This window comes from Lissotriton vulgaris, chromosome 7, assembly GCF_964263255.1.
Source record: "Lissotriton vulgaris chromosome 7, aLisVul1.2, whole genome shotgun sequence".
NCBI classification, from domain to species: domain Eukaryota; kingdom Metazoa; phylum Chordata; class Amphibia; order Caudata; family Salamandridae; genus Lissotriton; species Lissotriton vulgaris.
The window spans coordinates 1,753,035,995-1,753,053,411 of NC_141695.1; the positions used below are offsets into that span (position 1 = coordinate 1,753,035,995).

At 47.2% G+C, this 17,417-nt stretch overlaps 1 protein-coding gene across 3 annotated transcripts in view; it reads left to right on the forward strand.

The window, feature by feature from the left end:
* The first annotated feature begins 921 nt into the window (after positions 1–921).
* LOC147706578 (cornifelin homolog A-like) overlaps positions 922–17,417 on the forward strand; it is a 45,648-nt gene continuing 29,152 nt past the window's right edge. For 2 of the 3 annotated variants that reach the window (XR_015297667.1, XM_086933058.1), the window contains exon 1: positions 11,359–11,509. Coding sequence is in view for 1 of the 3 variants with exons in the window: in XM_086933058.1 (XP_086789184.1) it covers positions 11,491–11,509 (19 nt within the window). In the remaining 2 variants the exon portion in view is untranslated. Of the gene's footprint in view, positions 1,051–11,358; positions 11,510–17,417 lie in introns of those variants that run through there. The other variant, XR_015297668.1, reaches the window with a different exon arrangement.

A 17,417-nucleotide genomic window follows, 5' to 3' on the forward strand; every position in this document is an offset into this window, starting at 1 on the left:
AACGTTTGTTCTTGTGTTTGAGTGTCCTCCATATATTGCAGTATTTTACCTCTACTTGTACTCTGTACGCTTTTGTAACCTGCACACACGTCACTTTTTCCTCCTGTAATGTACCTTTGCTACCGCGTGTATTTTCTTTGCTCACAATTGTCTATTTTTGCCTCATGTAATGTAACGTTTGCTTTTGTAATTTGCTCACTTGTAATTTTCTCCTCATGTATCAGTTCTGCTCCTATCGTGAAGCGCTCTGACACCCTCGGGTAAAGTCTGCGCTATATAAAATCGCATAAATAAATAAATAATAAATTGTGAACGCCTGGAGAATACAGGGGCTCATTGCGCGATCGTCGGCAGCCTGGACCCGCCCTGGAGCAGGGGTTGCTTCATGTGGGAAATCCACAGTCTGTGCGGGGTGGATTCCTGCGTGAGGGGCGTGGGGTATAAATGTCACCTGGAGGGTTCACCTGAGCAGTGTCGAGGCAGCACCGGAGGAGCGGAGGTACCAGCGCCCCCCAAGGAGGAAGGAACGGCGCCCCCCTGCAGGAGAGAGAGAGAGAGAGACCCCGGGCTCTGCGCAACTGATGAAGGAGCATCTTTAAAAGGAGGTAAAAGAGCGCCGGACACAAGGAGGGAAGACACATCCAGAGAAGATACAGGGAGGGAATAACCGCGACTTTCGTAAAAACGGAAAAAAGACACCCACCATTCACCAAGGAGGCAACAATACTACACCCCCAAAAAAAGAAAAATACACCCCTCCCTCAGGGCTGATGACAGAAAACTACATCGTCCACAAAGGATAGAAAACTACACCCTCTCCAGAGGAGTAAAAACTACACCGTTCACGGAGGAGAGAAAACTACACCCTCCACGGAGCAGAGGACAGAAAACGACCCCGTCCACGGAGGGAAGAAAGCTCCACCCCCCACAGCGGGAATACTCCACCCTCCGCAGAGAGGAAACTACATCGCCCACCGAGGGGAGAAAAACAGACCATCCACAGAGGAGAGAGAGCTACACAGACGAGAAGACACCCGACAGACGACCAAGGTAGGAGCAGCAGGGAGTCCGCACCTCTTCACACAATGGGGCGACTCGCCCCACTCTTTTTTACTCCGTTCTTCTCTCCCAGTGTGTTTTCCTCTTCTCGCCCTTTCTTTACTCATCCCTCTTTCGTGTTAATGTTTTAATGTATGGTGCTGCTCACACATTCCTTTCAATTTATGTTACTCAACACTCGTGCGCACAGATGAGATAGCTCAGCGGGTTAAGGACCCGTTGCATAGATTCGGAAGAGATAACTGAGCGGGTTAAGCACTCGCTGCATAAATCCGGACGCAGGAACGCAAATCTCCCTGACGATAACTGCGTCTACAAGAGTCTCCGTTACATGTTCTTCTTTCTTTCCTTCTCCGGGGCCTGTAGGGGGTTAGTTGTGGCCGAAGTGTGGAAGGATGCCCCCTGCGACCCCAGCCCCACAGACTGCGACCCCAGCCCTGCAGGCTGCGACCCTCGCCCCACAGGCTGCGACCTGCATGTCCAGCCCCCAGGATAGGTCTCCTCCGAATGGTCGCATCCTTAGCTGCAGGTACGTAACTACAGGGGGTTTTCGGACCCCACTACTACAGCCAGTAATGGATGCGTTTACTGCACCATCGAGGGCCACTCCTCAGGCTCGCATCGGGGCCCCTGGAGCACGTGCAGGATCACAGTATCTGCCCCATCAGGGGTCACCCCAGTTCTTCACCCCTGACTTCCCCTGGAGCCCCCAGACTGGGCTAGACTCTTCCTCACGCACGGGGCGTGATGTCTCAGAAGCAGCGGCTGGTCAGGGCTGTGTCTGACCCTCGACCGTCTCTTCCTCACGCATCGGGCGTGATGTCTCAGAAGCAGCGGCTGGTCAGGGCTGTGTCTGACGCTTGACCGTCTCCTCCTCACGCATCGGGCGTGATGTCTCAGAAGCAGCGGCTGGTCAGGGCTGTGCCTCATCCTCTCCTATCTCTTCCTCAAGCACGGGGCGTGACGTCTCAGAAGCCGTGAAAGGAGCGTGTCTGTTGAGGTCTGTGCCAGAGGGTCGGTGGGCAGCCAGGCCTGGGGATGGCCGGTGTCTTGGGGCAGAGTTGGATTGGGATTAACAATCGACCGGGCACGCTAAAAAAAAGTGTCCCACATTTGCATATTGCCTTCCGTAAAACGCTGCCGCTCTCTCTCCCACTTCCCGTCCATGTAAACTCAGGACAGGGGTGCATTGGCAGAGACTTAACTGGGGAAGATTACTAGTCATGATGTATCTAGACATAGCTCAGCCTAATAAAGTGCCAGTTATTTGAGCTGCAAATTCCAGACTCCAGACCCTGTGGTCCCGCGGGCCACGTTGGGTTAGCAACGGCCATGTTTATGTATTTATTCAGATTTTAATGATAAAGGCCCACTTGTTACCTTTCGTTGGTTATTTAAAATGTTAAGATGAAACCCGCGCATCATCCCATTGTTAGCAGCCATGCAGCAGTTTGATCACGCGCTCGGCTGCACTTAAGAACTTTCCCCGCAGTCTGCAGCTCACCTTATGTTTTGCAACTGGTTCTTATGTAAAGCGCTCTGACACCAAGTTCGCGCTATATAAAATCGCATTAAATAAATAAAATAAAATAAATAAAACAGGAACAGCCCAACATGGGCGCTACAGACCCCGGCAGCTCGGTGGCTTCTGCTACTGCAGGGCTTAATTTGAGCCGGAGCTTGCCGGTGCTCAGCACCGGCACTTAATTATGGGGGCCGGGTCTATCACTCGGCATTAAGTGCACCTGTTCTCCTGCCTTAGATTTTGATTTTTTAAAGTTGTGCGTGTGTTTGCGCACTGACTGGTGACTCTGGCAGCAGGCACACACAGAGTGTGGCTGTGGCGCTGCTGTGTTACTGCTGTCACTGATGCCAATTTGCCAAACTTGTTGGCTCTGACCAGGTCGTCAACGTCGATGATACATGCAGCATACAGCTGCCCTGCTCTCTGCTCCCAGTTTACTCTCTCTCTCTTTAAGAGTTTCACTTCCCGGCCACGGCGCGGATCAGGGCCCCAGTGGGCGGGACGTGTTGTTTTGTTACTTGTTTGCAGGGGCCAGGGCACTGGGCAGGGCTTTGCTGCAGGGGTTGGGGCTGTGCGCGCCAGAGGAAGCGACGCGTGCGCAGATTGCATGCAATTGAATGCATTGCACGCGCATTTTCTCTGCCCGCCCCAGCATACCCGCACCTCTTCCCTCGCCGAGTATCTAGGAGGTATTCGCCGCCCAAAGTTTCTGGTGGACTCAGAGTTGGGAGCGGCGAGCACTCAGCAGGTGAGGGCGAGGTGCGAGCGAGGCAGGGCAGGGGGCCTGGCAGTGGTGTGATTAATTTACTGGTGGTGGTCAGACCAGTCAGGTTTTTTAAATCATCCTGATTGGTCTACCTACCACTGCTACAGCAGCGCCTGGATAAGATGGCCTGGGCCCTGGGGGTAGGCCGGCGCCGGCTGAATTTCCGAAATGATCCTCATGAGCTGCTCAGCCGCAGGCAGGTGAGGCGAGGCAGGCAGGCCTACCACAGCCCCATTTAGAATGTAATCGTTCCACTTCTGCCGCTAATTGCAGCAATCAGGAGATTCCTGATTCATGGAATTAGTGTCAGAAGTAGAACACGCCACGGAAGCTTAAGGGGGCGGGGCTGCGGTGGCCTGTATACGTGTGTGTGTGTGAGTGAAAGAAGCAGGGCAGGGGAGGGGATGGGTGATGATTGGGGGGGGAGGGGATGGGTGATGATTGGGGGGGGGGGGGAGGTTAGAGCGCGAATCCGTACAACATTCTACTTTTAAATTGCTTTGATGTCATCAGAAAATGTCCCTCTGCAAACGTCACAGTGCCAGAAATTATGCATATACATGCCTGCTAGTAACGGCGCTGAATGTTTGTGCAGAGCTGAACGAGGCAGATGAGCTGGAGAGGTGAAATCACCTCCAGTAATTGCAGATGTATTGAAATGCACTGATGGTGGTAAGCCGTGCAGCATCTAGCAGAAGATATGCATTTATTTACTGAGCTTACACTCCTGTTGACTCGCATGGGAACGCTAGATCCCTGTAGATATTTCTAATTTGAGCTGCAGGCGGTTTAAAATGATTTAATCAGTTGCGTTTAGTATGTTTGCATTGCAGAGCTCTCGAGGTTCCCAGTTCCACGAGTTTGGGGTTTTATGTTTTTATTCTGGTGTTTGTAGTGCTAGTCACCCCATTATATTGGGGCTGCAAAACCCACAATGCAAATAAACAAATCTGGCCTGGATGTGCTACTCACATGGACCTAGGAAATGCGGGTGCTGTCAGTACTATTTGATCTGTACGCCCTGTTACAAACCCAGGACTGCAAGTACCAGAATGCAGTGCAAGGAACTGGACTGGAAGACCCGCTTTCCCCCGATGATGGGGCTTGTTGAGTTCCGGTGCCAGGAGCCGGTTGCTTTCTGAACGGACATGGGTTTAGTGTTGAGGGTGAAGGCAGGAAAAGGTCATTTGAATATGTTTTATTCTTGCGGGGCTCTGTCCGGTCCGTTTTGTGTGTCTTCCTTTTGTTTGTGCCTGAGGTGTGTTGACCTACTTTTTGCTTGCTGTGCTCTAGCCTGGTTTGTAGGTTTTTGTGGTGCGCTGGCCCACTTTTGCTGTGACTTGTGGCGCATCGACTGTCCTTTAATTAGACACACTACACCGCCCACAAACGCAGTTAAGTTTATGCTGTAAGCAAGTGGGCGGGCCCACCTACGGTTAATAAGGGTCTCACCCTCACCCGCTCTTCCTTTTCCAAAATTTTCCCTGAACCCCCCCCAGGACGTTCAGGCTTGCCAAAGTGAAGTACAACAATTTTTTACGCCTCAACACTTTCAAATGTCACCAGCCGCCACTGCACACGCTTCCTGGTCTTCAGTCTGACACTTAAATCCACAATACCTTTACTTAAAAGGAGTCTACTCTGCAACTAAATTATAGAAAAGAGTTATATAACAAACTCAAGTATCAGTCGGGGGGAGGTGAGGCGCGAGTGTAAAGATGAGATTGAGGCTAGTGTTCCCTAGTTCCCACAGTGTATATGATTTAATTTACCCCCAACAAACGCCTGGCTGAAGGAACTATGAATAATGTCACTATTACACGTAAGGTTGGCATTTAACGGACAGGAGGGTTCTTTTTTAGGTTACAGAGAAATGTATTGTGCTAACTTTACATCAGGGCAAAGTCAACAGGCACATCCATTTGCACTACTTGCGCTTTTTGTGTAGTAACTAATCTGTCAAATGGCATGCGCTCCAAAGTCCTTCTGGCACTGTCATAGGCCAGTCCGACTCTGGAAAACCAAGTATTAATCGAAGGCTAACACAATCTTGAATATGTTACAAGGTCCATTTGCATAACGTGCCTGCATGTGGGGGCAAAAAATGTCTGCTTCATGTGAGTGCATGTAATTTGTAAATCATTCACTTCTCCCAGCTTTAGTCATGCAGGCGCCATTTTCTCCAATCACATTCTCTCTATTATAGAGCAGCCACAGGCTCCTGCGAGCTGCTAAGCGGAATGTATAAGCTGTGTTCATTCGTGTGTATTTTCGCATGTATCACTTGTGTGGCTCAAAATAATACTTTTGTTAAGTGGGTTAAATCTAATAATTGAGTTGACACTACTATAGTGCAATATTTGTGATACTTTACAAAGTGATGGAAACTAGCGTAGGAATAAAACCTTTCATGAGCTAGGTAAAAATTATTTAAAGGGCACAAAACCAGAGGTGATTAATTGTAAAGCATTTAGGGTGACAGACCACAGATCCTTTGCTTAATAGCTTCCATTCAACATTCCACACAAAAGCTGGCATACAAATTGACCATTTATATAAGTGTGCATATTGTATACGACTATGCTTATAATGCTGGCACTGATTCTCACACTATAAAAGTATATAATTCCTTCTTGTTGTATATAAGCTCTTCTTTGTGACTGTTTCTTGACCTGTGGATTTTTGCCAGCCCAACTATGCTACGATCCCTGAAATTGGGATAGTCGGGTATTGTCACTGGGCTTCATGATTGAACGTCTGTCAGGGGCCCTCAGAGTTTCTCGTTGCTCAAATGGGTGTAATTTCTGCTAATTTTTTTCCTGGTCTTCATTGCTTAATTTTGCCTGCGAGAAACTGTCACAGTGGTTGGAATGCCACTCATAATGACACTGAAATTATGAAAATGCCACACATAGCAATCTGAAACCTTGACAGCTGTGTGCACCAGGTAGGCAAAAATGTGAATCATGACACAATAAGAAATGGATGAATTGGGTGGAGTCTGCCTGAAACCCCGTAAGTATATTACACTGTTAGAAACCGAAACATGAATATAGAGATGATGAAGACACAGGAGAGGCTGAGCTCTGCAATCAGAGGGAGGGAGCACCTTTTCACGGACTCCCTTACTAGTGGATTTCAGTTTTTTAGAAAATGCAAACGCCATGCAAGAAGGGGCTTGAGAAGCCTGCCCTTGTGAGAAGATGCAGTGAAACGATTACATTATTTCCCTGCTCATTTTACTTCCTAAAATTCAGGGACAAAAACAACTGTTATCTGTAGCACTGTTTTCGTTTGGAGTTGTAGAAAACACAGGGTCAGCTGCATCTCTTCCATTAGCTCTTGTGCAGCTTAAGCTGGCTGCGCGCCTCCGACCTTCGTATGTTCATGGATCTTAGTGGCAAAATGTAGGATTTTAAACTGCTTTGTACAGGGTAAATAGGTGTTACCTTAACAGTATTTTCCTATTGTTTTTGATTGACTACTTTTGAAGCACATAAAATTCAACCCAGTGGTAAAGATATATGAATCGAATACACTCAATAAGTTTTAAAAAAATGCCATTGTTAGGACAAAAGGGTCATTTGCATGACTGCCAATGTGCCCTGCCAGCTCTGCATGCCCAACCTGCATTCCAGTGATCCTAGGTTTCTGACTTTTGCCATGACACACACTAATCCCATGTGTGTAAATTATCTAAGGAACAATCTTTTGATAATAATAGGTTCTGGACCCAGTCCTGAACCGGGAGGGTTGCACCAAGCATCCTGACCCTATCGTGAGTTTACTGGTTTCATGCCTCGAGCGCGGAAATGGCCGTGTACAATGATTGTTGAATTACAGTGGGTGGCCTGTACCTGTGAGGCGTGAATACACAATTAGATGCACAGTCATGTGAAGTTCTGCTGCTCACGATGATTCTGGAGTCCCTGCCTGAACACAACATTCCATGCGTTGTGCATGTTTGTATGTGTGTGTGGATTGTTGTGCGTGTGTTGTGTTCGATGTGCCCGGAGCAGCGAGACACGCTTCTTGCACTGCCAATGTTATTTACCTTCTAGTAGGTCACATTTTTCGCGTGTCCCTTTTAAATGCATTAGTCGTTTTAGCTACTTTACTACAAAATTGTGCTTTAATTGTGCTTTAAATGCACTTTTCATTTAATCTTTTTCAAAATGTTCACAGGACAGGGGGACCTCCTTTAAAATCCTTACTTGCGGGAAGGCTCCTTTGCTGAAATTCAGGTCGGGTATTACATCTGACTTTCAGCTCTGCCAGTTGAGGATGTGGGCGGAGCCAATTCAGTAATTGGGTAGAGAAAGTGGGTGGAGCCAGGGAGGAAGTGGGTGTGGCCTCCGAAAAAATATTGAGCACCTGGACTTCATATTTTACAAATTAAGCACTGTGCTACTGTACCACTTTTAAACAATCTCAAGAGTCTGTAAATGAAGGAATATGTGGGACAAGCGTCACACAGGACTGTAAACGAAAGAAGTAAGTGCTGAAAGTTCTGGGTTTACATAGGTAAGCAGCGGCTTCAAGCTTCAGACGGGCTCCCTTCGTGCTTTATTTGCTTATATATTTTATGATTCCTCGTGTTGTACGATGTAATGCAACTTCTTCTTTTCTTGTGTATGTAAAGCGCTCTGATGCCCTGGGTCTAGCTAGCGCTATATGAAACTTTATAAATAAATAAAAATAAATGGATTGCACGGTACTGCTGAAAGGGAGGTAATGGACGCCCGTTTGCACCCAGAGAGGCCAATGTGCACCCAGAGAGGCCAATGTGCACCCAGAGAGGCCAATGTGCACCCAGAGAGGCCAGTCTGCACCCAGAGAGGCCAGGCTGCATCCAGAGAGGCCAGTCTGCACCCAGAGAGGCCAGTCTGCACCCAGAGAGGCCAGTCTGCACCCAGAGAGGCCAGTCTGCACCCAGAGAGGCCAGTCTGCACCCAGAGAGGCCAGTCTGCACCCAGAGAGGCCAGTCTGCACCCAGAGAGGCCAGTCTGCACCCAGAGAGGCCAGTCTGCACCCAGAGAGGCCAGTCTGCATCCAGAGAGGCCAGTCTGCATCCAGAGAGGCCAGGCTGCACCCAGAGAGGCCAGTCTGCACCCAGAGAGGCCAGTCTGCACCCAGAGAGGCCAGTCTGCACCCAGAGAGGCCAGTCTGCACCCAGATAGGCCCGTCTGCCTTCAGAGAGGCCGGTCTGCACCCAGAGAGGCCAGTCTGCATCCAGAGAGGCCAGTCTGCATCCAGAGAGGCCAGTCTGCACCCAGAGAGGCCAGTCTGCACCCAGAGAGGCCAGTCTGCATCCAGAGAGCCCAGTCTGCACCCAGAGAGGCCAGTCTGCACTCAGATAGGCCAGTCTGCACCAAGAGAGGCCAGTCTGCATCCAGAGAGGCCAGGCTGCACCCAGAGAGGCCAGTCTGCACCCAGAGAGGCCAGTCTGCATCCAGAGAGCCCAGTCTGCATCCAGAGAGGCCAGTCTGCACCCAGAGAGGCCAGTCTGCACCCAGATAGGCCCGTCTGCCTTCAGAGAGGCCGGTCTGCACCCAGAGAGGTCAGTCTGCATCCAGAGAGGTCAGTCTGCATCCAGAGAGGCCAGTCTGCACCCAGAGAGGCCAGTCTGCATCCAGAGAGGCCAGTCTGCACCAAGAGAGGCCAGTCTGCACCCAGAGAGGCCCGTCTGCCTTCAGAGAGGCCGGTCTGCACCCAGAGAGGCCAGTCTGCATCCAGAGAGGCCAGTCTGCACCCAGAGAGGCCAGTCTGCATCCAGAGAGGCCAGTCTGCACCAAGAGAGGCCAGTCTGCACCCAGAGAGCCCCGTCTGCCTTCAGAGAGGCCAGTCTGCCTTCAGAGAGGCCAGTCTGCACCAAGAGAGGCCAGTCTGCACCAAGAGAGGCCAGTCTGCACCCAGAGAGGCCAGTCTGCACCCAGAGAGCCCAGTTTGCACCCAGAGAGGCCAGTCTGCATCCAGAGAGGCCAGTCTGCACCCAGAGAGCCCAGTCTGCACCCAGAGAGGCCAGCCTGCACCCAGAGAGGCCAGCCTGCACCCAGAGAGGCCAGTCTGCATCCAGAGAGGCCCCTCGGGGCCCCAGGCGGCATCCGAACACAGACACCGCCCAAACCGACCCAAAAAGCCGGCTTCATCTGGAACTCGAATACCGGCCCCTCAGCCATGGCCCGCCTTACCAATCCCAGCCTGTCTTGGAGAGTGGGGGAGGGGTGGCGGCTGCTTTGTTAGGGCCTCTGTTATCCGGCCCACCACATGCCGGGGCCTGCCCTTCGATTCCTTCCTCCCCTGAGAGGCCATGGCACTTCCGGCTGTGATTGGCTGGGGAGGGGGAGTCTGAGATTTCATTTATTTATTTATTTATTTATTTTATGCGTTTTTATATAGCTCTAACATTACCTGGTGTCAGAGCGCTTTACATAAGAACCAGTTGCGATACATAAGGATTTAGGATTACATGAGTTACATAAAAGATACAAACAGGAAAAAAAATGCACAAAAAAAATGCAAATGTTCAAGAGCAGCTCTGCGCTTATTCCGACCCCTCCCCCAGTCACTTTGACCCACGTCTTTCCGGCCTTGGATGATTTGCGGGAAGGGAGGGGGGGTGTTATTTCCCGAGGCCTGCAGCAACAAGACCTGTCCCAGAGGAAAATGAAAAGAGAGGATGTGGCGCTGAGGTCAGAGCTGCCGACTTCCGCACTGGGAATCAGGTTTGACGAGTCCGGAGTCCCGGCTTCCTCCCCATCCCGTGATCCTCTGCAAGTTATAAGGCAGCTTGAAAACGCGCTGTAAGAGCTTTTGCCTTTAAAGTCTCAGCGATGCCATTTGTACCAGTCAGGACATTAACACGCGGGTCCTGCTGCATGTGCCCCCCCCCCCAGCCTCGTCAGGGGATGTCTCTTCAGCCCCGCCCACCTGGACACATTGAAATGCCTCCAGTTTTCGCCGATGTTAATTTATTTATTAATTTATTTATGCGTTTTTATATAGCGCGGACGTTACCCGAAGGTGTCAGAGCGCTTCACAATAGGAACAGCAGTGGAACATGAGGAAAAATTACAAGTGAGCAAATTACAAAAGCAAACGTTACGTTCCATGAGACAAAAGTGACAATTGTGAGCAAACAAAATACAAGAGGAGCAAACGATACATTACAGGAGAAAAAAGTGATGTGTGTGCAGGTTACAAAAGCGTACAAAATACAAGTAGAGGTATAATACTGCAATATATGGAGGACACTCAGGCACAAGAAGAAACGTTCCGTAGGCAATAGTGGCCCTTGTGCAAGTACCTAAAGCAAACAAAAGTGAGAGGTACAAACAGTGTGTTACAAGAGGAAAGTGGGTGTGCGCGATACAAAAGAGTACCAAACACAGGTAGAAGGATAAAACTGCAATAAATGGCAGAACACACTGGGAAGGGTCTTCCTTCAGATGATAGAGAGGGCGTGAATTAACAATGCTTCATTTACCGAACATTTCTCTAAAATTCTGTGAGAAAGAGGCAAACACATGTCTCTGGAGAGGGCGCGGCCAGGAATGCGGCCACCTTGTTGTGCGAGGGCCCCGGGCCTGGTTGTGATCCCAGTGATCCGAGACAGGCCCGGATCCGCCCCTCCCCCACCCCTGGGGCAGGGGCTGGTTTCTGTGCTGAACCCCAGCCTGTGCGGGGTGAGTTCCTGGTGAGGGGGGGGGGGGGCTATAAATGTCACCTCGGAGGGTTCACCTGCGCAGAGTCGAGGCAGCAACGGGAGGAGCGGAGGTACCAGCGCCCCCAAGGGAGGAAGGAACAGCGCCCCCCCAAGGGAGGAAGGAACAGCGCCCCCCCCCCCCCCCCCCCCCAAGGAAGGAAGGAACAGCGCCCCCAAGGGAGAGAGAGCCCCCCCCCAGGGAGGAAGGAACAGCGCCCCCTGCAGGAGAGAGAGGCCCCGGACCCTAGACAGCAGATAAAGGAGCATCTTAAAGGGGGAGGGAAAACAGCGCCGCTCGCAAGGAGGGAAGACACACCCGGGGGAGGTCCAGGGAGGGAATAACCGCGACTTTCATAAAAGAGAAGAGCAAACTACACCCTCCAGAGAGGAGACGAAACTACACCGTCCAGAGAGAGAAAATTACACCCTCCACAAATGGGAACCCACGAGAAAGGTAGGTTGGCTCTACGCATCTCCTGTTCGTGGGCTGACTGACTCACCTCACTTCTTTTTATTTGTATTCCTTTCTTCTCCTCCCCCAGTGTTTCTTCCTCGTCCCACCCTCTCTTTACTCGCCCCTCTTTCGTGTTAATGTTTTGATGTATGGTATTGTTTACGCATTCCGTTCAATTTATGGGACTCAACACTCCTTGCGCACAGATGAGATAGCTCAGCGGGTTAAGCACTCACTGCATAAATGCGGACGGGATAGCTCAGCGATTTAAGGGCCCGGGGCATAACTCCGGATGAGATAACTGAGCGGGTTAAGCACACGCTGCATACATAGGGATGAGACAGCTCAGCGGGTTCAGCACTCGCTGCATACATCCGGACGCAGGAACGCAGGTCTCCCTGACGATGTCTCCGCCTACAAGAGTCTCTGTTACATGTTCGTCTTTATTTCCTTCTCCGGCGTCTGTAGGGGGGTTAATTAGGGCCGAAGTGTAGAAGGATGGGCCCTGAGTTTGCCTTTCTTCGGCGCCCCTCTGGTAGTCGGCGCCCTGGGCGGGGGCCCAGCTCGCACGATCCGGCCGCCTCTGGGTGGGACCGCTCTCTCTAGGTCCAGTCGCTTCTGTGTTCTGCCTCCCGCGCAGGGCGTGATGTCTCAAAAGCAGCGCCTGGTTAGGGCTGTGTTTGACCCTCTCTTGTCTCTTCCTCACGCGCAGGGCGTGATGTCTCAGGAGCAGTGCCTGGTTAGGGCTGTGCTTGACCCTCTCTTGTCCCTTTCTCACGCGCAGGGCGTGATGGTTCAGGAGCAGTGCCTGGTTAGGGCTGTGTTTGACCCTCTCTTGTCTCTTCCTCACGCGCAGGGCGTGATGTCTCAGGAGCAGTGCCTGGTTAGGGCTGTGCTTGACCCTCTCTTGTCTCTTCCTCACGCGCAGGGCGTGATGTCTCAGGAGCAGTGCCTGGTTAGGGCTGTGCTTGACCCTCTCTTGTCCCTTTCTCACGCGCAGGGCGTGATGGTTCAGGAGCAGTGCCTGGTTAGGGCTGTGTCTGACCCTCTCATGTCTCTTCCTCACAAAATGCGATACAGGGTGCGCTACGAAATTCGTTTTCTTTATTAAATTGTTTACTTACCTTTAATTATCCATACTCCGGTCTTTAGCACCCCCACCCTGTCCCTCCCCCGCCCCGCCTCTCCGCCCCACCATAACTCCCTCCACGGGCCGTGGCTGCTGGTCAGGGCTGTGGCTGACCCTCGACCGTCTTCCTGTTTGTGCTTCTAGTCCTTGCTTACGAGAAGCAGGGCTGGCGGTAAAAGAGGCGCAGTTACCGCCAGCTTTGCTTCTACAAATATAAGAACACAATGCGTGTACAAAATGCGTGTTCATGCACGTCTTGCAGGTTTTCAAATCACATAAATAAAAGGCATTGTCATTTACAATGCCAATCAAATGCGAGACCTATTGCACTGCAAATGCTTGTTCATTGTAGTGCTGATTCAAGTAACCAGCAGAAGAATCACTCAGAAGGGGCCCCTGAGCTGATACTTAGGCGGGGGAACAGGGAAAGCTACACATATCAAAGACACAAACCCACGGCCTGCAACTGGTAATAAGTGCACTTATAATCAAGGATGAAGAACAGAAAAACTTCAGATTTCTGTCCCCAAGGGAACCCGAAAACCGTGCGCATAAGGAGAAAAACCAACCAAACATTGCTAAATAACGAATGAAAATGAAGTCAATATGAAGGGCACATGTTTCAAGTTTATTTGACCCTTTTATATATATATATATATACATATATGTATTCCAAGAATTTCCGATCTCCCAAACTGCAATCCAGTGAAAAGAAACGGATACGGACCCAAAATAAGTGCCGGTGAATTTTATTTTTAGTGCTTCAGATCGCCATGACGTGTTTTTCGCGCTACCCAGAGCGCTTGATCACATGACACAGTAGATCGCTAGGACATAGGTTTAAATATGCACATTGTCAATCACATGATTTAGCCTACAAGTTGTATAGACATTGAAGAGATACTGTGTTCAAAATGCGCGGGCCTAATTTGACTATCACTGGTCGAGCTGCGAAAGGCTAATATTTGGTGGTGTGGCGCGGATACAGGGCCGGCAGGTTCTACGAGAGGACCAGCTTGTCGGGGGTGGGGCATGTAAAGAGCACTCACAAATGTCAACCTGTGCAGTGGATTCATTAATGTACTGTTGCCTTAGTCTTTTCAAGTTGTTTTAGCTTGAGATGGACCACTGTTGTATGAATGATTTTCAGCGCTTCATTTGAGCAGTGGTTCTAAGTAGGGGTGGGCGGATTTGCGTAATTGCGTTACGCAAATCTCCGCAAAACTGTAAAAAATCTCAGCGAAAAACGCAGAAATTCCGCGAACACGCAGAATTGTTTGTTCAGAATGCTTTTTTACTGTTCGCAATCGCTGTTTCCGTGCTCGGGAGGAAATATCTAGCGAACACGCATTTGAGAACGCGAACAAGCCAATAATTTCACAAAGTCACGGAACGCAGAATTTTGGGCAATTTCGCGTTCTCCGCTGAACGCGAAATTACCCAAATTCCGCAATTTCAGCGAGCGGAACGGAATTTACCGCCCAGGCCTTGTTTTAAGTGCTCGCACAGGCACTTCGTTCTCAACACTGGCACTAATCACAGTCCACCACATGGTGGCGGAGTCTATCTAATTTTGCGCTGCGAAAGAACAACAGTGTTTAATAATTGAATATACATTAAAAATTATCAACACCTGCAGTCCATGCCATTCTTATAGGTTGGGTGGCTGGAATGGTGCACAGACAGAATATCGAGTTGTGTATATCGAAGTGCCAGAATATCGACTGCAAGAATATTGTTGACGAGAATATCGACTTGAAGGTAAGAAATACCGTTTTCTGTAATATCGAAGTCAGCAATATCGTTTGTAAAAATATCATTGTTAATAATATAGATATTTATATTAGTGTTCTGTATTTTGGTATGTATGCTAAAAGTATGTGATCTAATTTTTTTGTACAAGTATAGTTGTTTTTTTAATGTATGTGTGAAGTTTTTAGAAGTGATTACATTTATGTTAATGACAATTTTGCGTATTTAATTTCTGCAGCGGGAGGTGGGTTTATAGGGGAATAGGGTGGGAAGTAATTTAATTATGATAAAAGAATTCATAATTTTTATTTGTTAGTATTTTTTATTAATTGATTTTTTTAACTTAATGAATTGATAATTATGTTAATTGTGTTATTATTTTTAGGAGCGGGTTGTGGGTTTATAGAGGAATAGAGTGGGAAGTAATTTAATTAAAAGAAAGTAATTATTAGTTTTTTTATTAGTATTCATAATTATTTCTTAATTCATTATTAATTGGTTATCACATTTAATTAATTAACTAATTGATCATTATGTTAGTTGTGCTATTTGTTTTAGGGACAGGTTGTGGGTTTATAGGGGAATAGGGTGGGAAGTAATTTAATTTGAATAAAGGAATTAATAATTTTTATTATTTACTATTTTTAATACTTTTTTATTAATTATTTATTTATTTATTTATTTATTTATTTTGTCCTCATAACCACCGTTTAGACCAGTGCCAAAAAGGAATCAACAGAGAATAACTGGCTCAGTTAAAACTGGTGGGGACACATATCTTGAAGGCCATCTATCCCACAGTCTTCCACCGTAATCCGAAGAGGCACTAGATCTTAATTTGCCATCCCACAGCAAATCTCGGAGTAGTTTTGGCAGCCATATAGAAGCCGGGCATGAACCGGGTAACAGCTGTTCCAATGGTGCTAAACACAAAGAGCACCATAGGAGATCAATCATTGGACTCGGGGAAAAAAAAAAAACGAAGATATATCACTGAGACCACTTTATCATGTGCAAAAATGCCCTTTTTCTGCGATTTCCAGATCTAGCCAAATCCATGACTGATGTCCGCAATACAGATTCTTGCCAGTTTCTAAAGGTAGGAGGTGAGGGGTCCTTCCATTTCCTGCAGATCTCTCTTCTTGCGAGCAGGATGGAATAAAAAACTAAACATTTAGGTAGATGTTGTACTCCTTCCAACACTCCAAAAATAATCAGGGACAAATCCATTGTGACATGTCTTCCTAAGGACTCAGTGAAGCTGTTGCTAATATCTTGCCAAAAAGATATTAGTGTCGGGCATTCAAAAACATATGTGTATCCGTAGCAGCGATTTGACCACATTTGGCGCATGACACTGTCTGACCACCTGTAAATTTAGAAAGTCTAGAGGGGGAGTAATACGCCCTATATAGGGTAAAAATGTGGTTTCTACGAAGCCATGATGGCTTAACGATACTCCACAAGAGCTCGAAAGAAGATTTCCAAAGTATTTGTAGGTTCACATCCCCCAGGACAGAACCCCATATTGACTCTGGTAAAACGAAGTCTCCATCTACCTCCTCCATTATAGAGTTGTACCATCTAGATATTTCTTTCTTTTCTGGCCCTCTGCTTAGTAGATCGGAGATAAAGGGGCTATGTCCACCTAGTTTGAACTTATTTTTATTAGCAGGAGATGTTTTATAGGCTGCTGTCCAACTGTAAATCTGGTTATATTTGAAGCGAGAAAAGTTAGGACCGATCTTGGCTTGCAAATATTCCCAGCAATGTTGGAGGGGGAAAATATCAATCACTCTAGTTTTCTTTTTAAGTTTGGAAATCCTAAGTTTTTTAAAAAGATTAAACTGAAGATCTTACAGGGTCTTGCACGAACATGGGCAGAAATCATGAAAGCTATAAAAGTAAACTACTTTTGCGAAAAAACTCCGTTGTGGGGCTTACCCGAAGGTCCGGTTTGGCTTGATGACATCCTGGCAGTCCCTTTGAGGGAGGCGGGCATGGAGGTTTGGGGGGACCTTTTCTACGAGGGAGACTTATTTCCATGGGAATATTTGCAAGCCAAGATCGGTCCTAACTTTTCTCGCTTCAAATTAATTAGTTATTAATTGGTTATCAAATTATATTAATACATTAATTGATAATTATGTTAATTATGTTACTTTTTTTGGGAGCGGGTTGTGGGTTTATAGGGGCATAGGGTGGGAAGTAATTTAATTATAAGAAAGTAATACTTGTATTTATTAGTATTTATAATTTATTTTTAATTATTTGTCAATTGGTTATCATATTTTATTAATTGTTTAATTGATCAATATGTTAATTGTGTATTTTTTTAAGGAGCGGTTTGTCGGTTTATATGGGAATAGGATGGGAAGCAATTTAATTTGAATAAAGTAATTATTCATGTTTATTTATTAGTATTTATTTTACATTTTGATTTTATGGTGTTTGTGGTAATTCATTTATTATTAATTAGTTATTAACGGTTTGATAATTATAATTAAATAATTGGTAACTATATTAATTGTGCCAATTATATAGGAGTTGTTTGTGTGTTTATAGGGGAATATAGTGCAAAGTAATTTATTTAAAAATCCTGAATAATTAATTTTTTGATTTTAATATATTTATATTAAATATAGTTATTTTGTTTGTAAAATGGTTTACATTTTTTTTATGAATTCAGATTTGTAGTTAATTTTGAGTTCTTTTTAACATTAAAATATATTTCAATCTTTTGTAATTCTTTATATTTTTATGTTTTTTACTTTTGTGTTATTAACAATTTTTGTATTGTAGTTGGTATTTTGTTTATTTTTTATCTTAACTTTAATTTTTTGTAAATATGAATTTTGACCCTCTGCTATCCAACACATTCCCTACTGTAGCACCCTCTGGATTGGAATAATAATGTTTACCCCTACGCTATCCAACACTTTCCCTACTGTGGCACTCACTGGAGTGGGAATAGTAATGTTTACCCCGACGCTATCCAACGCTTTCCCTACTGTTGCATTCACTGGA